The 27,901-nt window shown below is 35.9% G+C and overlaps 1 protein-coding gene across 1 annotated transcript; it reads right to left on the minus strand.

Moving 5' to 3' along the window:
* On the minus strand, nt 18-27,631 carry LOC109834871 (DNA repair protein XRCC4). Its single transcript, XM_020402888.1, has 5 exons — nt 27,432-27,631; nt 27,212-27,354; nt 6,428-6,556; nt 2,705-2,827; nt 18-527 (listed from the first exon to the last, which is right to left on the minus strand). The coding sequence occupies exons 1-5, from the start codon at nt 27,574-27,576 to the stop codon at nt 291-293; spliced, it is 777 nt and encodes a 258-aa protein (XP_020258477.1). The 5' UTR covers nt 27,577-27,631; the 3' UTR covers nt 18-290.

The raw sequence follows: 27,901 nt of genomic DNA on the forward strand, positions 1-27,901 counted from the left end.
CTCGCGCAATCAAAACATTAACATTTGCAATCACTACTTGGTACAATTAGAATATTGTATCTGTGATCACCACAACAGTACAATCAGAATATTGAAATTTGTGTTCTTCATTCCTCCCTATACGATTTTTTTATAGAAAACCTCTGTAGGATGTTCTCTTTGAACCCTTGGAACTGCAACCTGGGAAAATTCCAGCTGTATGTACAAAACAACTGATATATTGCAGGTGATCAAGATGAGAATTCAGATGTCACAAAACAACACTAAGTTAATACACTCCGACTTAACAACTATTTGCGCGTTCGCTTTCGACCCCTGGAGCTGGAAGCGGCAACCTTCTCTGAAACAGCGGTAGAACTATCCGAATGATCTTCAATTATTTCATCATCAGTGTCTTCGTGAAAGCTCTCAGTTTTATCACTTGATTCATCCTCCACTTGTGGAGCTTTACCAGCACCTTCTAATTTTGATATTCGGTCCCTGAGCTCTCTCAATTTGGCCTTTTTTGAGTTTAAGACCGCGACAAACTGACCAAGAAAACCAAATCATGAGATAGTTCAGAGCTGGCCACTCAAGGGTGATAGAAAGACACAAGTTCAATCAATTTATTCAAGTCACTATGTTCATGTAATTAAAATGACGTCGTCAAACTTTTTGTCAGATATGGAGGTATGCTTGTATACGCAACTAGATTTAGATGCTGGGAGGGACTCTCACATGCATCTGGGCTGTTGACCAAATCACGAGGAAAAAAATCTTATCTAAGTAGGGCTTTCAGATTTATACACATGAATTTTCACACACTGCTTAGCATATTTATATGGATATGGTAACGGCATTATCTTATAGAAAGTGAAATCGATGTTTCTTGCATAATCAGAAGCAGGATTATCCTATTTGTGCAGTTGGTTCATCGTATAGGGATGGGAACAGGCTATGCAACTTTTGGTGATATGGGGATGGTAACGGGTCCAAATACTTTGGGTAGTGCACAGTACAAAAAGAGTAGACTTAATGCATTGGTAATTAGGTTCGTGTTACACCTGGAGATATTATGTATAGTATCTGATGTTAAAATTACATCTATACATATACATGTAAATCCTTACAAAACAAGGAATATGATAATAGTAGCCTGACATCTTAATATCCATAAAGTCGTAGTTTGACACTCGCATTGGAAAAAACAGAAAATGACTTTACCGTAAAAAGAATGAGAAAGATTTTAATTGAATTAAGTAAACAACCCTCAAAGAACAAAATTAAAGCCAATATCACAATATGTCAAATAAGATAGCAAACACAAGAGCAAAATAAATTGAAATATATTATCAAATTGAATGGTCAATAGTCCTGTCTTCCTATACTTCTCTGTATGCTAGTTTTACTGATCGGAAACACACTAAGAATTGGCTTGCTAAATTTTAACTGATGCAAAATGGAGATTTGGGTAAATCTACATATGTATCCTCTTCCTATAGGACAATTAAAATTGCAGGAATGAGAAGAAAAATGATTTTATCTATTACTCTGCTGCTGTTATACCCACGAAGATTAGCAGTTAATAGCCACAGCAGAATGCACAGTAAATGTTTTTTGCCAAATCTGAGGCACCCTTTCATGACGGATGCCATAAAACATGATTACTAAATAGAACAGCTATTTATTGGGATTAAGTCTGAAAGTTCTCGTTTTAGGTTAAATGGGTGTGGAGAGTAATAGTTTTCGCTTCATACTTAATGGACTATGACTCCATTTTAAAGCCTGAAAGTTCTCGTTTTAGGTTAAATGGGTTGCTATAAGATGTTGCATGAGATCCGACATAGTATCATATGAACGTACTGAAGGACTGATCACCAAAATCACCAGAAAAAATTTGGAACAGTAAGAATAACTTCCATTGCCTTTGTTTAACTGATAGAATTCCTAAATAGAGCTAATAGGCAATGCGCATTGGTAATAGTTTTTCAAACGTAACCAACTTGAGGACATTATTGTTAACGTTCTTGATATTCTTAAACTTCTAGGATGGAGAAAGGTCTGAAGTACAAACTCTGCGTGTGAAAAACATAACGACCGTGAAGAATATGAACAGGATCTCACAGAATGATGAAGATATAGATTTGAGAAACATAAATAAAGAACTCATTTACGTTGCTTTTGAAGCAGAAATAAAACTCAAAGTAAAAAAGTATTCATATGTTTTGTTAAGTATAAAGATTAATCCTTGAGTCACCATTTTCACAGAGCAACTCAAGGAGAGTTGACAAGGTATATAATTTTAAGTAATCCTTGAGTCACCATTTTCACAGAGCAACTCAAGGAGAGTTGACAAGGTATGTAATTTTAAGTCGTTACAAAGAGGTCAGAATACAAGGAACATCTTCAATTCTTCAACAAATTGTAGGAGGTGGAATATATACATATATATTCAGAAAGAATCTAAACATCAAGATGGGTACTCAAGTTAATGAAATCTTACAGGAAACATCAAAATTTTCATTTCAAAGGCAAAGCACAGATGGAAAGTCAATTTACTGACAAGAACATAAAGAACAATCTTTGACAAGGCACCATATGATTGAGATCTCTGGCAAAATGTTTCCAGGGATGTGAAAGAAACCTTTAGCACAATTTCAAAAATGTCCCTAGTTAACCAAAAGCTAAAATCACTCAAAGCAAATATTAGAACTACATAGCATACCTTTGCATAGACAGCAGATTCAAATTCAGCCTTCTCATTTCTAAACTTCTCACTTTGTGATAAGCACTTTTCAGCCTCTCCTTTCAATCTCTCAAAAGATTGGGTCTTCCTAACAACCTCTTCCTGCAACATGTCATGTTTCGGTACAATGAGTAAAATAATACAAGTATCTGTTCAAAACTACAATATAAAATGTCATATCCAAAAAATTAATATCATGACAACATGGTTTTTCCATCATGATAGATGTTCTAATTAATAACAGGTTTGCTATTAATTTTAAATAATATGTGGGAATATGAAATTTTGAGATTTTGAAATTGAAACATCCTGGCTTCAAAGCAATAAGCACCTCCGGCTCTAGGCTTTTTATTTTTTGGCCACCTCACAATAATAAAGAGAACATCTCAATCCAGGCACCTCTGGAAAGATATTTCAGCTAGATTACATAATATATTGGGGAAAAAAAGAAGTTCATGGAAGAGGATACTAATGAAGAAAATATTGTTGAAAAAAACCTGTTATAAACTGTTTTATAACTTAACAGCACCTTCTTATTAGGCAACACACCGATTTAATGCTGAAACTATTTAACACAAAAAAAAAACATGTTATACTACTGTTACAAGATTACTACGTTACACGTACGTTACATTATATAACCACTTAACATGGGGTTTTTAGGTTAAAGTGCCTCTCTTATTAGGATGCGTGGATGCATCTCCATTCTCCACTGTCCAAATAATTTAAAACCTACCCCGTTGGTCCAATCACCCTATTCTATTCCTGTGAATATGCGTTCTCTTCGCGTCCTTCAACTCAAACCCTAGCTCCTCGCCTCCTCCGAAACTCCTCTGGCTATCGGTGACTTCAGCGACTCTGGTGAGATAATTTTTTTATTTTTCAGTTATGTATTGGACATCTCAATTTATATCCTTTAAATAAACAGTGATTTTAAAATTACCTTCCAAATTTCAATTTTGTATATTGTCAATTTACCCTAAATCATATCAAGCTTGTTGCTCCATTGCTTTGCCCTTCAACATACTTTTTTAAGATGTGTCACAGAATTAAGAGTACAGAGATTAATTTGTGGGTTAATTGTGTTGGTAAGATAATTACTTTCGGTTATTACTTGACTTTAATTAGGTTTTAGTTTTTAGTTTTTAGTTAATACTAGATTTCGTGAAATTAAGTTTGCATGCAATCGCTGCATATGCAAAAAAAAATTACTATTGTTACATAATCATGTTTAGTTTGGTTGATGTTGTGAACTCAATTAGAATTAGAATATTTTTGTGAAGTTAAGAACTCGAGAGTTGGAAGTATTTGATTTATTTTAAACTTAATTATTGCCTTAAACTTGAAGATGTTAATGTATTTGATCATTTGATTATGCTTTCTAGAATGGTTGTCAGTCATATATGACTAACTTTTGTTAAGAAATTGTGATACTATATTTTTATATTTGATAATTGTGATATTATGTCTAAAAAGTTTGAAAAGTATTAAAGTATTATGAATTATTAATATTTATAAAATATCTAAAAAATGAATAAACAATATAACCTACGTTATGTGTTGCGTTTTTTTGTGTTTTTCCCCTTAACCCTTAAGGGGAGGTTAAGCGTTACATAACTCATTTTTGTTAAACACTCAAGAAATGTTTGTGTGCCTATTTAATATTACTTTAAAATAATATGAGACCGTGCTAGCGCCATAATTTAAGAAGCAACATCAAATAATGAAGTCAAAGTTCGTGTGTTTTTGAAGAATATCAGGAATGCAAATTTAGAAGGATAACTATGGGAGAAGGCATATGTAGGACACATGACAAATTAACAATGGTTATAGTAATAAAAACAATAGTAAAAATAAACCAAGTAAAACCTTCAAGATCCTTATGGTCAATTTCAAGCAGATGTAGCTCAATGCATCCCTAAGACACATGTGGCCTTATATAGAAAATGTCTCATATATTACTCTTCCTACAGAAGTGACTTGTAAGATCTTATGCTACTCTATGTATTCTACTGCATGCCTCATGGTACGAAAGATAAACGTGCCCTATAGAATGAGGATAACTTGTTTAAACATTGAAAAATTGAATTCATTTAAGTATTATTAATGAGGTGGTTTAAAATTGCCATCAGTAATTATATCTATAAGCCAAAATAAAGGTGAAGCCATATGTACACCTGAAAACATTGCTGTACTAAGCAAGAAAAATCATACGCTTGAACACTTTTAGCCAGAGTTTGTGAATATTGCTGATTGAGTAAGATTATGGACCAGGTAAGACCAAAAAGAAGCTGAAGCCTTAATCAGGCAGTATGAACTCCACATCAGAAAAAAGACCTTGGTACTGAAAGGGAAGTCATGCTTGGACTATCATATTTATTATGAGAAATTTTGGATCCAGTCATCATACGATAATTGGTATATCCAATGTGCTGATCATGCATGACAACCAACACTGAAACCTTGCTATACATGCCAAGCATATAACTGATTCTAGTTAATTGCACAACTGTTTCAAATTGAAGCTCGTCAAAAAACAAAATGTTATCATTCAGTGATGCCTCTAAAGACTAAAAACCAATTGGAACACTAGGAGATTGAAACGTCTTAAAGTGTTTCTAGTTTGATATTGATTTGATCTACAGTAAGTATGTACAGGAGGCACTGTACATCACATGTAGCCCCAGGCAAGTAACACCTTCATGTGGTAGCTTGTTAGTTCTCAATGAGTAGGATGAAGGCTATCGGAACAATTTAAGTAAATTAGGAATTGTACGAATGCATCCCTACTCCAAGTTAAGTAAAAATTAACTCTGAACCGCTTCAGTGCTTTAGTTTGATGTCAATCTGAATCTACAGTAAAGTACCCAGAAGGTGCAACAGATCTTGTTTACTCTCTTACAAGTACTACCTTTTAAGCGGTAGTTAGAGAACTCAGTGAGAATCAGTGAGCGGGATAGAAGGCTATTCAAACAACTTAAGTAAATCGGGGACAGTGTTAAACACATCCCTGCACCAACTTTATAGAATAGTAAGTATTTAAACCATTATTCAAGAAATATTAAGGGACAAAAAACAACATTTGACATAAGCAAGAACTATAGTGCCATAATGGTTTCACCAATAGCAGCCAAGCGTCTATGAGAGAAGAAAATTATACCGTGCAGAAGCGAAACAAAGGTTATTGTTTGTAGTAGGATGAAATGATGAATACAATGCGGTTTTAATTAAATTGAAGAAAAACTGGTATCTAATTGTATGTGGCTCTTTCCAAGTGTGTATGAGAGATGAAGAAAATTTTCCATAACAAATACTCAACCAGATTATGTCCTCAACTAGAGGAAGTTAGAGGATTGTTCCTTGGTTGAATGAGATTAAAGAGCTAATTACCTTCCTCCAACTAGCCTTACAGGGCACTATACACCTGATATTTGAGTGGAACAGTAACCCAGCACCAACTCATAACATCTTATTTCAAAAGTATTGAATTACGATTATGAGGGAGGTGGTGTTGCTAGCCAATAAGTAAACAAATGAATATTTTATCATCTAGAACAGGAGATTTCAGCCACTACAATTAGTCCTACAGAGATAAGCAAGTACAACAGTGAAGACAGTGAGACCTTCAGAGACAAAAAAATAAAGTTTAAGTCATAGCTGCAGTATTGTAACTAAAAAGACAGTTAAAGTAAATGGACTTACACTAAGACGTATATTTGCATCCATTAGAAAATCCAGAATTTCTGCTGTAGTTTGTTTGCTGTCAGATGATGGTTGGCATTTCCAACGCCATTCTAATTTAGTACCTTCCTTCTCAAATGTCCATAACAACTTGAAGAAGCACAAGAACCACAGAAGTTATGAAAGAAACTTCAGCATTCTGTATATATGTAATAATACAAGAAATCAATGATGCATATCTTACTCTACAATAGGCAGAAGTCAATCATAACAATCTCAAGACTTTTATTTTAGATAGTATTATATATTTTATATACATGTTTCAGGCAAGCACTTTAATACACAGATATATTATACGCATGCATATACATGCATAATAGTGGGGCTGCATTGTTTTCAGGTGTTGGGCATCTTCAGATGTGATAACACGAACATTTGGTATAAAGAAAAACCCTTTCAAGAAGAGGACAGATGCACAGTTAGTCAACAGTATACATAAAAGGTATTCCGGAAATTAAGAAAAAGAATGACATGAGTTCCTTGCCCATTCATAAGTTTTCAGTCTTTTCTATTGTAGCACATGATTCATCCTTAAATCCAAAGGGTTGCATAAGACATGCCAACTGGGCCATTCTGTCAGATAGTTTTATATGTTCACATACACCCAAAATACAAAATCTACTTAGCTTTAAGCCCGAAGTATAGAACATAAAGTATATAGCTACATATAATAGGGTGTACGGCTACATGTTGTAGAGTGTATGGCTACATATTGTAGCGTGTATAGCTACATACCCTGTTGTATGTAGTGATACACTTTGTAACCTGTACTGTGCTTGCATCGATAAGTAAACTTTGCATTTTTGTTGTACGAGAACACGTAGGTTTTAAAGTAAATCCGAGTACAGCTTTGGGGTTATAAGGGGAAAAAAGAAGAAATTTTCAAAATAAACCTATTCCCAATTTTATCCCCAAATTTCAACCCACTTTAAACTTTATTACAAAAATCGACCTACTTTCTCGTCACGTTAACATCGTAACCAAAAAGAAGCTGAGTTGATTTTTTTTAATTACGTTCCTAATTAGTCGGGATTGCTAACCCTGACTAATTAGGAGCTCGCCCGCTACCCTACTGCAGTTTGGCAGCTAAATTAGTCGGGGTTTCAAAATTAGTCGGGGTTCGAAACCCTAACTAATTTAGCCGTCTCATAAATGGTCGGGGTTGGGAACCCTGACCATTTTGAAATACCCCGCCATTTCGAAATGCCTACTTCGAAATGGTCGGGGTTCTCAACCCCGATCATTTAGCAGAGAGTGCCCAACTGCAAGTTAAAGAAGTGGGAAATTGGCTAAGGGACACAATAGTCGGGGTTGTCAACCCCAACTACTTGTTCTGGGTCTCGCCCCCTATATAAACCAACTGAAACCTTTCTCCCCCAAACCCATCTCTCCCAGCCGCCTCTCTCTTCTCCAACTCCGTCGCTCGCTCGTTTTGCTGCCACTCATCTCAATTTCAAACTCATTTTGCAGCCGAAATTCGTCGTGAAAGTTTGTTTAAGATCTCTAGGGTAATTTCTCTTCCTTCTCTCTTTTAACATGTAAAAATCCAGGGTTTCTCTCAAAAACGAATTTCTAGTGTTTGAACTTCATTTGTGGTGGTTCGAATGCTTTGTGTTGATTGTTGTAATTGAAATTAAACTTTTAGGGCATAGAATGCTCAATTCTAAGGTTTTGAATTTTTAATTTGAGGTTTAGGGTTTCTGGTCAAACTTATATGAGATTATTTGCATCTTGGGTTTTCCTCTCTTATTCGATGTCTTGATAATATTTTTTAAATTTTTTGCATTTAAATGATATAATCTTCTTTTGCATAGATTGAACAATATGATTTTTATTGTTTGCTCTTATGATGAAAAAATTAATTATGAAATGAATAATATGTCAATGTACGTCGGAGGGGGAAAGACGTCATTAATGATCTCAGAATCATATAGTTATTGTGACCTGGTTAAGGAATTACACCGAGTTACGAAAATTGACCCACAAGAATACCGACTAAAAATAATATGCAATTGACCCATAACTTTTGATAGAACGTCCGCAATTGAGATTTCAAACAATCATCATATGAGTATTATGTTTAATTTGAGCAAGTCGCATCCAACGGTAGAATTGTTTATTAAAAAGTTGTCATATAGTTCGTGTCAAATATTCAAACCTCCAGGAGAATTCTCATGCATGTTAGATATGGGAGTTGAGTCTGATGGTTTTCTTTTTTCTTCAAGTGAAATGGAGCGGACTCAATTTCAATATCACAGTGATGCACCTTCATTCGGTGGAACGTCAAATGTCATGAACAATGAAGTTCCATATGAAAAAATGAGATCGTTAAGAGGGGCAACAATTGAGGATGAAAGAATCACCGACTCTGAAGGTGAAGAGCAAGATAGTGCACCAATTGATAACATGCAATTTGTGAGTGAAGATGTTAAAGAGAATCTGGATTGGCCTGATGAGGCTTATGTTAATAATAAATATGTTGAGTACGAAGAACCACCCCCGACGAGTTTGAAGATAAGTGGATTCGTTCTTCCACAGTACAAGATATGTGCAATGGCCAAAGTTTAACTCATAACATTGTTTTAAATATCGGCTGACATGTCCGCATTGGCCAAAATTCAACTCATAGCAGTGTTTTAAATATTAGCCGACATGTCGGACATGTCGGCCGACATATTGGATTAAGGGCTCGAGCGACACGAGTCAGGCATTTTTAAGTCGTATGTCGGTTTTCAGGAGAAAGTCGGATATGTCGGGGCCACATCGGGCATATCGGCCGATTTTTCATCTTTGAAAAATCGGCAGATATGCCTATTTTTCAATTTAAAGCTATTTTTTCTTATTGGGTTTGGGTTTAGTGATGAAAACCCAAACCCATTTGACCCGTTATGATGTTAAGGGTCTCTTTACGAGCCAAATAGAAAGAAACGAACCCGAATTAAAAAAAAACAAAAAAAAACCTAAGGCTACCGCAATTGGGAACCATCAGCCGTCTTCATCTTCTTCGTCTTGCTTTTGTTCTCCTCACATCGTCGGCGCTGCCTCCCTGCGACATCCCTATCTCCGGCTTCACCTTCTCCTCTCTCTCTTCCCTGCGTCATCGGAAGCCGAAGTTCCTCAGCTTCAGCCGTCAGGTATGTAAGTCCCTAACTTTTCTTCATCTCATTCTCTCTCTCTGAGTGTCTCTCTTTCACTAGTGACTGGTTTTTTTCCTATTTGCAGTTTCAAACTTTCAGTTTGTGCTGACTGCTGAGTAAAAGGAATTGTTTCTCAAAATCAGGCAAGCCTCCCTCTTGAATCTTTTCCCTTGTCAAATAAAATAAATTTTAAGTTAGTAATTGAATTATAAAATTGAAATGTAACAAATTCAAATGTTAATGCATAGGAGATAGTGAGATACTTAACAATTGACACTCCTTAATGTCAGCTTCCTCTCTTGAATTCGTACCAAGTTGTTGCTGAAATTAAATTGAAATTAGAAACTCCCAAGCAATTGAGAAATGAAATTATCACCCCTCGTACACTTTCTAAGCAATTGATTACTTTTTAGTGTAAATTGATTTAAATATGTAAATATAATTGGTTGTCTAAACCCATATTTGTTGTCTTGTTAATTATTGTAGAATCATATCGTCCGAAGGACAAGGATCTACTAGACCGTCAACAACACAAAAAATGGGCGGTAAAGATCCATGTGGCTATATGGGGAGAGTGTTGGTTCCGATACAAACAAATTAAATGCAAATATTACACTCAAATTCTCAATGGCGAGATTAGCAGATTCAAACACCACCTAGCCGAAAAGAGGGAAAATTGCGCGCTGTGTGAAAGTTCCTGATGATGTTAAGGCAAAAGTTTTCGAAATTATAGATAATGCAAAGAAGAGTAAGGATGAGAAGGAGATGAAAATGCATAACTTGTTGAGTGAGGTGCATATCGGGGAGGATAAGGAGGAGCATAACTCAAATCTCATTGAGTAGTCAAAGAAGCTCATCATCCTCCCACAAGGTAACTGGACCAATGGACTCCTTCGCCGCTCGTTCTCCCGAGGAGATTCCCCAAATAGTAGCAAAGGGGAAACAACTAATGGTGGACTCCAAGCTTAAAAAGAAAAAAAATAGAGGATGTATTGCGATACATCTCCAAATGGTTCTATGAAGCCGACATTACATTTCATACAGTCACGCTTCCCTCTTTCCATCAAATGCTACAAGCTATTGACTTGTTTGGAAGTCATTTACAAGCTCCATCGATGTATGAACTAAGTGAGACATATTTGCAAAAAGAAGTGGATGTGACAAAAGAATTTGTTGAAAACCTTACAAGGACTTGTGTTGCCAATAGTTGCTCGTTAATGACTGATGCATGGAGTAATCGGAAGTCTAGAAGCATCATGAACATAGTTGTACATTCTGCTGGGAGAGCTTATTTTTTGTCTTCACATGATGCATCGGCCGATAAGCACGATGCTCAGTATATCTGTAACTTTGTAGACAATGCTATTGATCAGATAGGGGAGGCAAATGTGGTGTAAATAGTCATTGATGCAGCTTCAAACAATATGACGGCTTCTAAGTTGTTGGTCGAGAAGAGACCAAATATATTTTGGACGACTTGTGCTACACACACAAGGAACTTGATGTTGTCCGATATAGCTAAGATAAAACCCATTCGTAATGATATTTTAATGTGGAGTGTATCAGTGTTCTTATATAATCACACCAAGCCTCTTCAATTATTTAGAAAGTTCACTAAGGATGATCTTGTGAGACCGGGGGTTACGAGGTTTGCTATGACGTTCATTTCTTTACAGTTATTAAGAGATCATAAGAAAGAGATGAGACAAATATTTATCTCTGACCAATGGACAGATTGTAGTCTTTCAAGAACATTGGTTGGCAAAAAAATATATTTTAATTGTATTCATTTTATTCATTGATCATTTATATTTCATTGATTGGATTTTTTTTGTATGTTTGTAGGTTGCAGAGATAATTGCTATCAACAAGTTTTGGGATAGTATAGATTTTGCCCTTAAAGTATTCAGTCCTCTAGTGAAGGTTCTTCGAAGAGCGGATGGTGATAAAATCGGTTCGATGGGCTTTATATATAGGGATATGTTGGTGGCTATGGAGGAGTTGAAAGTGCCCTTGGGGATGATGAGAAGAAGTACAATCCTATATTGAAAATGATTGACCCGAGATTTAAGAAAAAACTTAGTGAAACGCTACATAAAGTGGGCTACTTTTTGAATCCTTTTTTCTATTATCCGGCTTACACAGACATTGAAGGTGATGGAAGCTTCATGAAAGCCGTGGTGGAGTGTATGCATAGACTCTATACCATGCGACTTTCACAAAGATTGGAGATCAAATACCTAATTATCAAGAACACCTAGGGTCATTTGGGGATCAATTTGCGAGGCAAGGAGCTACTAAGGGTGATTGTCCGGATAAATTTATGTTCTCATTCAAATTAATTCATTGACCTCTTTTTTGAATTTATAAAATAATAAATTTTTTTAATTATGAATTGACTAGTTACTTGGTGGAGGCTTTATAGAAACGATACTCCCGAGTTGAGGAAGATGGCAATGAAGATGTTGGGCTTGACAACTAGCTCCTCCGCTAGTGAAAGAAATTATAGTACATTTGAAATGGTAATATTATTTCCTAAATTTTAATCATCTTGTAGGCTTGTATTGTAGTATTTGATGACTAGTTTTTTATACTAATTCATGATTTTTTTGTAGATTCATACGAAGAAGAGGAATAGGCTAACTCATAAAAAACTTCATGACTTAGTCTTTGTCAAGTTCAACGCAAAGTTGAAGAACAAGCATATCGTTATAAATAGAGATCCTTTAACCACCTATGATGATGAGAAAAGGGTCTCCGAATGGTTGTTGGGTGAGGGGAATAATAGTGATGGTGAAGTATTCCCGGGAGTGTTTGACTTTTAGGCAAGTTGGAGATATTTCGGGAGCTAATCCAAGGAAGAGAATGAGTGGAAGGTTGCAAATGTATAAAAGAAAGAAGAAGTTGGAATCATCTTCATCAAAAGGAAAGGAGCCGATGGAAGATGATGAGAAAGAAGAGATGGATGTGTTATTCACGAATTCGGATGAGAATGATGATCTTACTTTCGATCACGATGAAGATTGATTCTAGACTTTCTAGTTATCTTAGCACTTATGTTATTATGGATTTGCTCTATGAATGTTAAACAATTATAAACTATTTGTAGCTTTAAAAACTTGTTTGTTTGTTTTGATTTGCTTATGTTTCTTTATGGATATGAATCTTGTGAGTTGTTATCTTCATTCTATAAGTTATATCTTATATGTTACTTGCTTTATTCTTTATATGTTATTCTATGTTTACTAACAATGTTTTCTTATTTTGTAGGTCAAACACCCGAGAATGGTTTCAAGATGCAATCGAGAATCAAATTTCTACAATCAGTAAGTGACCCTAAACATTATATATTATTTACTTTTTTATATATTTAGTCTATAGAATTTATAAAGTATGCTTAAATTGAATTTAGGAATGCTTAGATTACATTTAGGACATGATATTATACATATGCGTATCACTCGATATGACAATCTAATATTTAGTCCATGTCCCCCGATATATCCACGATTTTCGCTATCCGATATGGATTTCAATCGTCCGACATGAACCCGACATCCGACATTTAAAACCTTGACTCATAGAGGAGATGATGACGTCCCTTTCAGAGTTGGTGATTTATTCGAGACTAAGGACCAATTAGTTGATGATATTCGTGATTACTCAAAAAAAATGTCAAATTCAAGCAAGTTAAAAGTAAGTGTACAAGTTATGATGCAATATGTTTTATGAATACACAAAGAAAAGGTCGGACCGAGGGAAATGAAGCTGATTACGCATGTCCTTGGAAGTTATATGCATTTGCCAGAATGAAACTAATGAGGACAAGAAATGGTAATATTTGATTAGTTGATATATTTTTGAATTTTAAATTTTGAATTTTAAAATTTAAAATTTAAATTTTGAAATTTGAAATTTGAATTTTAAATTTTGAATTTTAAATTTTAGTTTAATTATAGTTGAGTGATTTGAGGGATTATTGTTTGTTTCTATTTTTATTGCACATTGTGTGCACGTAGTTTTTTTTATAAATAAGGTTGTATGAGACTATTAAAAATCAATGAATTATTGAATAAAAAATTGCATTAGCTAAAATCTGGTGTGAAGCCTTGGGTGTGAAACCTAAGCCTCGGGTGTGAAACCCTACGTCGTTCCCTGTGTCCTCTTCCTCCAGTCGCCAAGCATTCCCTCGTCTTTCTCACGTCAACAATCAGTCAAACCCTCTTCCCTACAACCACCAGATCCACACTCAGTTCGCCCCTGATCTCCACATCCGCACCACCAACGCCATCATCTCCTCCTAAGCAGCCGCCCTACTCCCACCGTCACCGAGCCTCCTTTCCCAGCAACTGCCGCCTTCATGTACACCAACTATTTGGCAAAATTCCCCACCAGAGCAATACTACAACTGCCATAGCCGCTTACCACAAATCATCACATCGCTATCGTCTCATCGTCCTTCCAGACGCCGTCACTCTAGTCGTTGCTTAGAATCGCCGCCACCCTCGTCGTTCAGATTCTTCGCCATGTCGTTATCAGTTCAACACTGTCGCACTCGTCGTCGTCAGATCTCCGCCTCGTCATCGTCGTTCAGTTCACCGTTATCGTCGCACCACCTCTAGAGGTCTCTACGTCGAGTCTGTTCAGACCGACGAAGGTTTCGCTCTATTTATTTTTCTATTTATCTCATCTGGTTAGTTAATTGCACGAGTATTTTGTCTCTAAACTATTATCATATATTCACTGCTTAGATTAGTTTTTGTAAGTTAAGAGTAACTGAACATGTGACTGCTTAAACTTGATATTGATCTTAGAACTTGCGAAAATGATAATTGATATTACGATTAAATTATTTGAGATTGGGATTGTTTATGACTATCGTTGCAAATCTTGTTAAAATCCATTTGTCACATTAACTGTTTTAGATTAAATTTATTGCTTAAGATCATGAATTTTGGTAAAACGGTGCGTTATTCGATTTAGATCGCTGATTCCGATGGACCTCCCCTGTTTCGCATCAGAAACATAATGGGCATTTTAGGATCACAGAATACTACAGTGTTCATAATGTAGCAATCCGATATTAGAGCAAGATCACAGTGGTGCATCTGCCTCTTACATAGCACGGTTGATTATGCCAAAATTAAAGAAGCTTGAACTAACTCCCGGTAATATAATTAAGAGTGCTAGATACAAAGTTCATTGAAATATTGTATAGTAAAACATGGAATGCAAGGAGAATTGCGATGATAAAAATATTTAGTGATTGGGAGAAGTCTTACACGACACTACCTTAATATCTTGATGCGATCAAAAGAGGCAATCATAGATCTGAATATAAACTCATAACCAAAAAGATCAATCCGGGAGTTCATCAATTCACCTCTGTATTTTGAGTACTTGGTCCTTCGATCGAGGAATTTAAATTGTCGGTCAGTACTTAGCATTAATGGTACACACTTTTATGGTAAATATAAGGGTGTATTGCTTGTTGCTACAGGAATAGATGCAGATGGTGGCTTATTTCCTTTGGTCTTCGCAGTTGTGAAGGTCGAGAACAGTGAAAATTAGGAGTGGTTTTTTTTCTTGCATTCAATTATATATTTTTAATGTGTTACCTCCTAGGAAAATTACTTTTATATCCGATATGATGAAATATATTCCAAAAGCATTGTACAGGAGATTTGGCTCTTATCACTATCGCTGGTATTGTTACGACACATTAAAGCTAATTTTAAAAAGAGATTTGGTCAGATACATTTACAAAACCTTTTTTGGCAAGCAGGTTATACATCCGAAACATGTGTGTATGATCGGATACAGGATCAAATCAAGGCAACATCTCAAGTTGCACATGGCTAGATTTAGAATAGTTTGGAAAGTGATTGCGTCGACCGGTGAGTACTAAGTAAAGATGAAGGGAATCGATTTTGCATGATGACAACTAATTATTCTGAAAACTTCAACGGGGTACTTAAGAGGGCTCGAGCAATGCCCATATAGACGTTGGTTGTGAGGATATTTTATAGACTCGATCACTATTTTGTCAAGCAGCTAGAGGATGGAGCAAAGTGGGTGACGTTATTGACACCAAAAAATGAAGAGATTGTAGGAGTTCGTGTCAAGCAAACGAGATCAACGAAGATTGTTAGATTTGCTGTAGATGAATGGCAGGTTACAGACAAACACGGTCATTATTACACCGTCAATTTACGAGGGACACAATGGGCATGCACTTGTAACATACCAGAATTGCAAAAATTATCATGTTCACATGTAATAGATATGATTACATGTAATTTTATATATTTATTTCAATTTATATTAACTCATTATATATAAAATAGATGGAATGTTTCCAGATCTTGGCAAACCTCCTCAAATGGTCATGAAAACTTTTACAGGAGCGAGCTTGATCAAATGAAGGATGAACAAGTATAAAATCATAATATCTAAATATATTCAATCAATACATCATTTGTTACTTATATGTAAATTTACTTAATCTTCTTTATAGGTCAAGTGGATGCCCTATGAACTGGATTTAGAATCACTACCAGATATTTGCTGGGAAGATGAAGATATATGGCGTGCTCGCGTCCTAATTATATGTTTTGAGACTGTCGAAATGCACGTGCCTAACCATGTGCTCCGACAATTTGGACTAAAGCAACATATTCCAGATTCTGTAGAAAGAATAGAGCGAAATTCCAGAAAAGGAGCACATCATGCAAATTAGGAATTAATTCGTCATGCTTATATTCAGAATTGAGAGTTGAGGGAGAAGGCTATAGTGATGGAGAGGGTTGACGCACCTGACCTAGGTGTGTACTTACGATGGTATTAGGGGATTACTCGCCGATAGATATTTCTGGAGAACAAAGCACCCAAGGAGTACATACCGAGAGGTTCAGTTGAGAGGGAGTTGGTAAGTACATATGCAAAATATACAATTTTTTGTGATTATTATTTTATTATCATCCACTTGCTAATAATCCTCTTTCACTTTTTATCTTATAGGTACAAGAATTCGATGAGGTTGCTTCTATTGTACATGATGCATTGAGAACGAATACCGAGCCAGGGGCGAGGAACGCGTTCCAGCGCATCATAGGAAAGATTCAGTCCGCTCTTAGGAGGACGCGTAATGCGAAATGTGATGGACGTAAGGAACGTTTCATAGGATACAAACGTCGCCGGGTCCGAGGACACACGGGAGCAGGCTCAAGTCGTGCACATGATAAAGCTGGAGGCTCACAGCAAGCTCAAACCGGATGTTCGCAGCAGGTTCAAGTCGACGAAGATGTCATGCGCTCACAATCATACACAACTGGACATTGAGATCATCCAAGCTCATGTTGAAGGTGAACAGTGAAGGGGGAGAGGAAGAAGAGGGAGAAGGAGAGGGAGAGGAAAGAGAGTTGTAAATATTTGTTAAATTTTGATATACTTCATACGATATTTATGTTTTAAATTGAATGTTACGTTTGAATGTTACGTATCCGATTGATTATGGATTTTTAGTAAGTGAATTGAATGTTATGTTTGAAATTAATTATGGATAGATATGTGTTTATTTGTGTTTGAAAAAACATGTGTTTATTTGTGCTTAAAATTAATTATGGATTGATAAATGTGTACCAAGAGTTGGTGTTAAACTTGTGGATTGATATGTATTAGCAGGAGTGAGATTTTCTAGCTGAGTGTGGGCTGGAGGATCTCTGCCAAATGGTCGGGTTCGGAACCCCGATCATTTCTGGCGTGGGCTAAAATCTCTGCTAAATAGTCGGGGTTGTCAACCCCGACCATTTTCACAATGGCTAAATTAGTCAGGGTTTCGAACCCCGACTAATTTAGCTGCCAAATTGTAGGCTAGGTCTAAATTAGTCGAGGTTGGCAATCCCGACTAATTAGGATCGCGATTAAAAAAATCGACCCACTTTCTGGCCATGATGCTGACGTGGCGAGAAAGTTGGTCAATTTCTGTAATAAAGTTTAAAGTGGGTCGAATTTAGGGAAAAAATTAGGAATGAGTTTAATTTGAAAATTTCTTCGGGGAAAAACCCATAAAATGGGTGGGCGAGCAATTTATTTGAAGTTACTAGCTTCAATTGACATGATTTTTCAATACATCTTTATGGTTTAGATAAGACCATCTTCCTTCAAGTATACGAGTGACACTTTGGTTAAGATAGTAATATTTTTTACTTATTTTTCAGTCTTCCGACCTTTCCTTTTAGCGGTTGTTTGCTTGCTTTCCTCCATTTTTCAAGTCCAACATTCCTTCAATTTTTGGTGTTTCCTTCACTTTCATGGAAATTTATTTCTTGTGTTTGTTTTGTCAAAAATATGGAGAATAATTGATTTCCAGCACTTATTTGTTTGGTTCAACTTGAAAAGAAAAGAAAGTAGTTTATGTATGGGTAGATTCCTTCATTCTCTAGTATTTGTTTCAAACTAAAAAAAAAAAATTTGATTGTGGTCACCATGGTTGCATGTATTGCCTCGCCAATTTTGGCTGCATGTATTGCCTCGCCAATTGATTACTAGTATAAATTTTGGTTGCATACATTAAAAAAAGATCATAATCATAGCTGTGCATATAAACATGAAAATTGTGAACAAAAGAAAACTCAAAGAGCTCAACAACTCAGAATTAGCACCCATGAACCAAAAAATATACCACCATCCATCTGATTTGAGCTCAACCTGAGCATATACCTCTCAAAATAAGAACTCATGAGCAAAACATAGTTGCCTTCAATCTGAATGAGCTTAACATGAGCTTATAATCATGTAAAACCATAACAAAAGAGAACTCAAAACTCAACTCAGAAAACCAAATGGCATAGTTCCATCAAATAATATGCTCAAACTGAGCATGTATGCATGATTGAGCTCAACTTGTGCATATAATCATGAAAACACCAAATAAAAGAGAACTGAACATGAACCATCAACATGAAAATAACAAATCAAATTTGAGAGCTGAGAACTGAGTATAAACTACCCAAAGTTAGCATAAAGTACCAAATATAAACCATCATTGTGCTTATTGATCCAACCTATGGATATAAACACAAAAACCAAAAATAAAAGAAAACTCAAAGAGCTCAACAACTTAGAATTAGCACCCATGAACCAAACATCGTCCATCTGATTGAGCTCAACCTGAACATATACCAATCAACATAAGCACTCATGAGCCGAACATAGTTGCCTTCAATCTGATTGAGCTCAACATGAGCTTATAATCATGTAAAAACCTAACAAAAGGGAACTCACAAACTAAATGACTCAGAAAACCAAATGACATAACTCAATCTAATAATATGCTCAACTGAGCATGTATGCATGATTGAGCTCAACCTGTGGTTGTGCATATAATCATGAAAACACCAAATAAAAGAGAACTGAACATGAACCATCAACATGAAAACAACAAACCAAATAAAATCAAATTTAAGAGCTGAGAACTGAGTATAAACTACATAAAAATTAGCACAGAGTGCCATACATAAACCATCATTGTGCTTATTGATCTAGCATGTGTACATAAATCATCATTGTGCCATACATGTAACCAGTAGCAAACCAAGAAAAAACAAATTGGAGATCAATATTGAAACTAATACTGAAACCAAATTAACATTTGCAGGGAATTCAGAAGGCAACACTGGCTGGAAACCAAACCAAGGCCGAGACCAATATTAGCTGGAAATTCAAAGGCAACACTGACTAGAAATTCAAAGGCAAGCACACAACTGAAACCAAATGTCATGTTGAAACCAAGGCCGAGGCCTAGGCTGAGACCAAAACTTTGGCCAAACCAAGTCTAAAAATATACAAGACTACATTGAATATGGAAAAAGCAAACTAAAACCAACTCGACTGAAACCAAGACTCGAACAACCCAAGTTTGAAATCAAGTCAGAAACTTAATACAATTTATAGAAAACGTGCTCAGAATAAGGTCATTTTCTTCATTATCTGCCTCGCCATATAGTTTATAATAGCAATGTTGATTGCAATTATCATAATGACCCTACATAATAAGCATTGTCATCATGGATTGCCTTGCCAATATATTACTCCTATAAACTTGGCTGCATATCTTAAGAATAGCCCATCATCATAACACATAATATGCATACCTCTTTAACTTTAATCATGGTTATTGATAGTGGATAGTATCGCGTAGCGGTGAGGCATCGCTAAGACTATTGGGGCTATTGCGGTAAAATATCGGTAAAAAGCGCAAAGTCAAATAGCAGTCTAATTTAGATATGTATAAATACAAAAAAAAGATTAAAGAAAAATCTAATAAAATCTAAAAGTACATATTTGATGATTTAAAGAGATCCTAAACATGAAATAGACATGTAACCATCACATAATACTAAAGATAACCGGAGGAGTCAAAGATTCGTCATCTTTGAGAAAAAGAGCTGAGCGGTGAAAGGACTATCCTAATAAGAGCTCACTGTGAAGAAGATGAGAGGAAGTACTGAGGTAGGTGTCAGATGTGACGGGAATATGCTGAAAATCACAGGAGACGATGGAATCCAATGGTCAAGGGTAGGGTTTAATTTTAAAAAATAAACCTCAAACCACTTTTAAATAGCAGTCAAAAAACAAATTTCGCATGCAATGCCCACTATTTACCGTTATGACACACTATTGGCCGCTTTTGTGAATGGAAAACGCATGTTCCGTAATATGTCACCGCTATTAGGCGATAACGTAGCGAGAAGGGACCGCTAACGCTATTGCGGGGCTATTTACTGCTATTTATAACAGTTACTTTAATTCCATCACATTGGAAATATGTAGGATACTCTCAACCCATCAAGGTGAAATCATTCACCTTATCCCACTTGTAAACCTGTCAAACAAGTATGCATTAGCAATCGAATATACAATATAACATGTAAAATGTAAATATCAGTCTATAAATTGAATACTAAGCATGTAAAGTCACGACTGAGATGCATGAAGATAGAGATAGTAGCATTAGTTTTGCACAAAAGAAAGTTTAATACATCTACCACAGTTAGTAGGTAAAAGGATGAGCAATCATCTAACTCATTTACATACAAAAATAACAATACAAGCATTGATATAATTGTCTAATTTCATAAAAATATCCCAAAAACATCATATCTAACTTTCCACCACTCTAATCAATAGGTTGACTCTTCATGAACTCAGTCAACACCTTGTTTTGCATAATAGTTGGTCTCCCCATAAACAACCTAGCTTGTGATTCATTCTCATGCAATTCTTGATAAAACTTATCAAGAATTTCTCCCATAAACAACCTAGCTTGTGATTCATTCTCATGCAATTCTTGATAAAACTTATCAAGAATTTCTATGTTAAATTCATCATCATGTGCAAATATAGTTCTCATGCAATTCTTGATAAAACTTATCAAGAATTTCTATGTTAAATTCATCATCATGTGCAAATATAGCTTTTGCCAACTTCTCAGTCCAATGCATACTCACCATGCGTATAGATGATGTGAATTGTTTTACCTCATTTACTATCTCATGCATAAGCGTTGTGTCCTCACTAAACCTCCCCCTTTGCTTTACGCATCTTTGACACATCATTTTTAGCTTTGTTCACATTAGAAGTTGGATTGGATTTTGAGGACATAGTTGGGACCTTCGGTGGTGGAATATAATCTTCGTCCAAGGAGACATAGCTAGGCGTGTTCTCCTTTGGCATACTAGTATCATCTTCATCATCACCAATATTAAAATGTGCACTACCACCAAATTTGTCCAACACATCTACCGCATAGTCTCCTCAAGCAACATCATCTCCAATAATAATTACGAGGTCTTCGTAATATTTCATAGGCTTGTTTATGTATTCCCTAAGCTTAGAACTGTTGATACTCTTATCCTGCGTAGTTTAGACATATATCAAATTTATATATGAAAGAAAAGGAACAAAATGATAAATATTTGATCAAAAATGAACATGACAAAATGGTAAATACCTCTAGCCATCTATCAAAGAAAGCATCATCCATAATTATCATCTTCTTCGCATCATCCCAACTGGCACCGCTCAAGTTACGACATTTTGCATGTCTAAAAATCTATTGTGGATAATTTTCATACGGTTTTCTACATTTTCGATTGTGAATGTTGAACCTAATTATTCATTGATATGAAAGGAGGCGCCATGATAAGCAGTTTTTTTAAACTTCTTATCAGCTTTCATTCAATCTTTAGCACACTTTGCAAGGAAAGAAATTAGCAAATCATCATATTTACTCTCCCATAATTGGTTAACTCTCCCCTTGCAAGTGTCTTTCTTTTTAGATTTATGAGCAAGCGCTTTCTCGTTCCTTTTTAGGTTAGGGGATGAACTTTCATCACCATCAATATCAATAGCATTTTTCTTGTTGCTTTGACATTGTTGATTAGGTAACGCAGTTTCACTCATGCTATAACTTTGACATTGAAAAGTTAGAGGAGCATTTAGCATGTTCATGAATGAAATTGATAGTGGTTGGCCAATTCTCCAATACTGCAAAAGTTGGAGGAGCCTGTTTGTTTGATCCAAAACTACAGAAAGAACCCCTTAAAAACTGTCACAATGAAATTTGTACATTTTCTTTCACAATCAGATGTTTGATTTGCAAAAAATAAGAAGGAAAGTGAAAGAAAGTGTGCTAAAGATACCCTAATACTGCAAAAGTTGGAGGAGCCTGTTTGTTTGGTTCAAAAACTACAGAAAGAGCCCCCTAAAAACTGACACAAGGAAATTTGTATATTTTTTTCACAATCAGATGTTGATTAGGTGAAGGAGTTTCTACAGTATTGAGGAATTAGCCAACAACCACCAATTTCATTCATGAACATGCTTAATACTCCTCCAACTTTTCAACGTCAAAGTTATAGCATGGATGAAACTTTGTCACCTAATCAATAATGTCAAAACAATAAGAGAAATGCTATTGATATTGATGGTGATAAAAGTTCATCCCCTAACTCAAAGAGGAACAAGAAAGCGTTTGCTCATAAATCTAAAAAGAAAGACACTTGCAAGGGGAGAGTTAACCAATTATGAAAGAGTAAACATGATGATTTGCTAATTCTTTTCTTTGCAAAGTGTACGAAAGATGGAATGAATGTTGATAAAAGTTCAAAAAAAACAACTTATCATGACGCCGCCTTTCATATCAATGAACAATTAGATTCAACATTCACAGTCGAGAACGTAGAAAACTGTATGAAAACTATCCGCAATAGATTTTTGGACATGAAAAAATGTCGTAACTTGAGCGGTGCCAATTAGGATGATGCGAAGAAGATGGTAATTATGGATGATGTTTGCTTTGATAGATGACTAGGGGTATTTACCATTTTGTCATATTCATTTTTGATTAAATATTTACCATTTTGTTCACTGTCTTTCACATATAGATTTGATATATGCCTAAACTATGCATGACAAGAATATCAATAATTCTAAGCTTAGGGAATACATCAACAAGCCCATGAAATATTATGAAGACCTCGTAATTATTATTTGAGATGATGTTGCTAGAGGAGACTATGCGATAGATGTGTTGGACAAATTTGGTGGTAGTGCACATTTTAATATTGGTGATGATGAAGATGATACTAGTATGTCAAAGGAGAACACGCCTAGCTATGTCTCCTTGGACGAAGATTATATTCCACCACCGAAGGTCCCAACTATGTCCTCAAAATCCAATCCAACTTCTAATGTGAACAAAGCTAAAAATGATGTGTCAAAGATGCGTAAAGCAAAGGGGGAGGTCTAGTGAAGACACAGCGCTTATGCATGAGATAGTAAATGAGGTAAAACAATTCACATCATCTATACACATTGTGAGTATGCATTGGACTGAGAAGTTAGCAAAAACTATATTTGCACATGATGATGAATTTAACATAGAAATTCTTAATAAGTTTTATCAAGAATTGCATGAGAATGAATCACAAGCTAGGTTGTTTATGGGGAGGCCAACTATTATGCAAAAGAAGGTGTTGACTAAGTTCATGAAGAGTCAACCTATTGATTAGAGTGGTGGAAGGTTGGATATGATGCTTTTGGGATATTTTTATGAAACTAGCTGATTATATCAATGCTTGTATTGTTATTTTTGTATGTAAATGAGCTAGCTGATTGCTCATCCTTTTGCCTACTAACTATGGTAGATGTATTAAACTTTCTTTTGTGCAAAACTAATGCTACTATCTCTATCTTCATACATCTCAGACGTGACATTACATGCTTAGTATTCAGTTTATAGACTATGATATATACATTTTACATGTTATATTGAATATTCGATTGCTAATGCATACTTGTTTGACAGGTTTACAAGTGGGATAAGGTGAATGATTTCACTTTGATGGGTTGATAGTATCCTACATATTTCTAGTGTGATGGAATTAAAGTTAAAAAGGTATGCATAATATGTGTTATGATGATAGGCTATTCTTAAGATATGCAGGCAAAGTTTATAAGAGTAATATATTGGCGAGGCAATCCATGATGACAATGCTTATTATGTAGGGTCATTATAATAATTACAGCCAACATTGCTTTTATAAACTTTATGGCGAGGCAGATAATGAAGAAAATGATCTTTTTCTCAGCACATTTTCTATAAATTGTATTAAGTTTCTGACTTGGTTTCAAACTTGAGTTGCTCGAGTCTTGATTTAAGTTGAGTTGGTTTCAACTTGTTTTTCCTATATCCGATATAGTCTTGGATATTTTTAGACTTGGTTTGGCCAAAGTTTTGGTCTCGACCTTGGCCTCGGCCTTGGTTTCAGCATGACGTTTGGTTTCAATTGTGTGCTTGCTTTGAATTTCCAGCCAGTGTTGCCTTTGAATTTCCAGTCAATATCGGTCTCGGCCTTGGTTGGTTTCCAGCCAATATTACCTTCTAAATTTCCAGCAAATGTTGATTTGGTTTTAGTATTGGTTTCAATATTGATCTCCAATTTGGTTTCAGTCTTGGTTTGCTATTGGTTACATGTATGGCACAATGATGGTTTATGTACACAGACTAGATCAATAAGCACAATGATGGTTTATGTATGGCACTCTATGCTAAGTTTTATGTAGTTTATACTCAGTTCTCAGCTCTCAAATTTGATTTTATTTGGTTTGCTATTTTCATGTTGATGGTTCATATTCAGTTCTCTCTTATTTGGTGTTTTCAAGATTATATGCACAGGTTGAGCTCAATCATGCGTACATGCTCAGTTGAGCATATTATTAGATTGAGTTATGCCACTTGGTTTTCTGAGTTATTTAGTTTTTGAGTTCCCTTTTGTTAGGTTTTTACATGATTATAAGCTCATGTTGAGCTCAATCAGATTGAAGGCTATTATGTTCAGCTCATGAGTGATTATCTTGATTGGTATATGCTCAGGTTGAGCTCAATCGGATGGACGGTATTTGGTTCATAGGTGCTAATTCTTTGTTGAGCTCTTGAGTTTTCTTTTATTTACAGTTTTTGTGTTTATATCCACAGGTTGGATCAATAAGCACAATGATGGTTTATATTTGGTACTTTATGCTAATTTTGGGTAGTTTATACTCAGTTCTCAGCTCTCAAATTTGATTTTATTTGATTTGTTGTTTTCATGTTGATGGTTCATGTTCAGTTCTCTTTTATTTGGTGTTTTCATGATAATATGCACAAGTTGAGCTCAATCATGCATACATGCTCAGTTTGAACATATTATTTGATGGAGCTATGCCATTTGGTTTTCTAAGTTGTTGAGCTTTTGAGTTCCCTTTTGTTAGGGTTTTACATGATTATAAGCTCTGAAAGCACGGATTCGCCCCCGGAGGCCACGAATCCGTGTCCGACTCGAATCAGACACGGATTCGTCATGACACGTGCACGACACGTGTCGGATATGGTCAATCCGTGCCCGACATAGGTCAACCATCAAATTAGGCTCGGACATGGTCAAAGGAGCTCCGACACGGCTCGGATTCGCCGAAGGCTGATTCATTCGGGTTGCGGGTTTGGTTGTTAAAATCCAACACGAACCGTTCGATTAAAAAACTCATCCCTGTTTCTCAAATCTCCCGTTCGATTCGATCATCAGCTGACTCAAACGAAAGAAAAAAAAGAAAAAACCACGCTATTCCGACCCGATCCCGCCGACCGCTCCACTGTTCCGACCCGATCCCGCCGACCGACTCCTTTCCTCTGGCTCCTCAAGTTCACCCTTCATTCCTCCTCTCCGTCTAGCACAACCACCACCAATGTCATCATCATCTCCTCCGGTTTTTGAGTTCGAGCAGTAGCCTAGCATCATATTATTATCATAAATCTGATGGAGAAAGTTACTCATTTAAACAAAATCGAGATTTTCGTATTACGTTCCATCTATATATAATAATAATTTTAAAAAATTATTGTCGTATCCCCGTATCCTATTTTTTTAGATTTTATCGTATCCTGTATCCGTGTCCGTGTCGTATCCGTATCCGTGCATCATAGATTATAAGCTCATATTGAGCTTATTCAGATTGAAGGCAACTATGTTCCGTTCATGAGTTCTTATTTTGAGAGGTATATGCTCAGGTTGAGCTCAATCAGATGGATGGTGGTATATTTTTTAGTCCATGGGTGCTAATTCTGAGTTGTTGAGCACTTGAGTTTTTTTTCACAATTTTCATGTTTATATGCACAGCTATGATTATGGTCTTTTTTTAATGTATGGAGTCAAAATTTATACTAGTTTTCAATTGGCGAGGCAATACATGCAGCCAACATTGTTGTTTTAGATTTCATGGCGAAGCATATTATGACGACATAGAACAAAACTGAGCATAATGGAACCTTTCTCTATAGAATTTAAGGTTCATGTTATGTCTTCAAAGTTAATTTTGAGTCCCCTAAGTCTTTAAAGTTTTTTAAATTTTTCCCTAAATTGTTCATATGTGAACATTTTGCAAATTACTACCTCAAATCTTTAAATATTTTTGCAAATTACTCCCTCACGCTATTAAATGATTTGAAATTTCTCCTTCAAATATTCACACTTTTGTGTATTGACTCGCAAGTTGACCCCTCATTTTTTGTTGTCAGTGATTTTGTCTTATATGGGTGGTAATCAGTAATCACACCATGATGATCACAATCAAATTTTCTTCATTTTTTTAGTTTGAAACAAAAATAAGGGAATCTACCCAAACATCAACTACTTTCTTTTCTTTTTAAGTTGAACCAAACAAATGAAAGTGGTGGAAAGCAATTATTCTCCATATTTTTGACAAAACAAACACAAGAAATAAATTTCCGTGAAAGTGAAGGAAACAACAAAAAATGAAGGAATGTTGGACTTGGAAAATGGAGGAAAGCAACCAAACAGCCCCTTAGTAAGCATCTTGCGCTGTTTACTCAAAAAAAAAAAATCACCAAATCAAATAGTTGAAAATACCAATCCTTCCAGTCAAAGTTAGAGCCATCATTTCCCTGAACCAGTTTCTAATCAAAATCAAAACCCTAACATTTTAACCAACAGATGAACTACAACGCTAACTAAGCATAAAAAAGTAACCAAATCAAATGACTACTCACCCTTCTGCATCCATTTCCAGCATCATCGAACCCATACTGCGACCCTGGCTGCTGAAACCCTAGATACCTCTCCCCCAACTCCACGTACTCCTCCACCGCCTGGTCCCACTGCTCCGCTCTCTGCCTCACCTCCGCCTCCGACGCTTCAACAAGCAAAGAATCGAACTTTACCAAGAATTTATAGAGAGAGAAGATTTTTAGAGAGAGAAAGCAGAGAAACCTTTGCAGGTCCAGGCGTTGAGGCCGTCGGTGATGGCGAGGTCGAAGTGGGAAGAGAACCAGGTGCCCTTTACGAAGATGGAGGATTCGAGAGGGAGGTCGAGTTTGAGGCACGTGTGGCGGGCTGTGGATCGTTTGTCCGCCATCGGAGGGGTATTTCGGGAAGAAAAGTGGCTGGAATGGTTGAAGGTGAGAGCCACGGGGGAGATACCTCGAGCGGGTCGGGTTCGTTATTACATGGATCCAATATGATTTGCTAATTCAAATTCACAGAAAATTACAAGAAACCCCTTCATTTTAAGGGTAAATGGCGCTTATATACCTTATTGTTTCCCTCTTGTAGCAGTTAAATACTCCCAAGTTATAAAACGTAGTAAAAAATACACTGAGTTGATAAAATTATGCAAGTTGCTATCTTCTGTTAACCAGCCATGAGAATATTCCTTAAAATATTCTCACGTGCTGTTCACA

Source organism: Asparagus officinalis, chromosome 3, assembly GCF_001876935.1.
Source record: "Asparagus officinalis chromosome 3, Aspof.V1, whole genome shotgun sequence".
Classification (NCBI taxonomy): Eukaryota; Viridiplantae; Streptophyta; class Magnoliopsida; order Asparagales; family Asparagaceae; genus Asparagus; species Asparagus officinalis.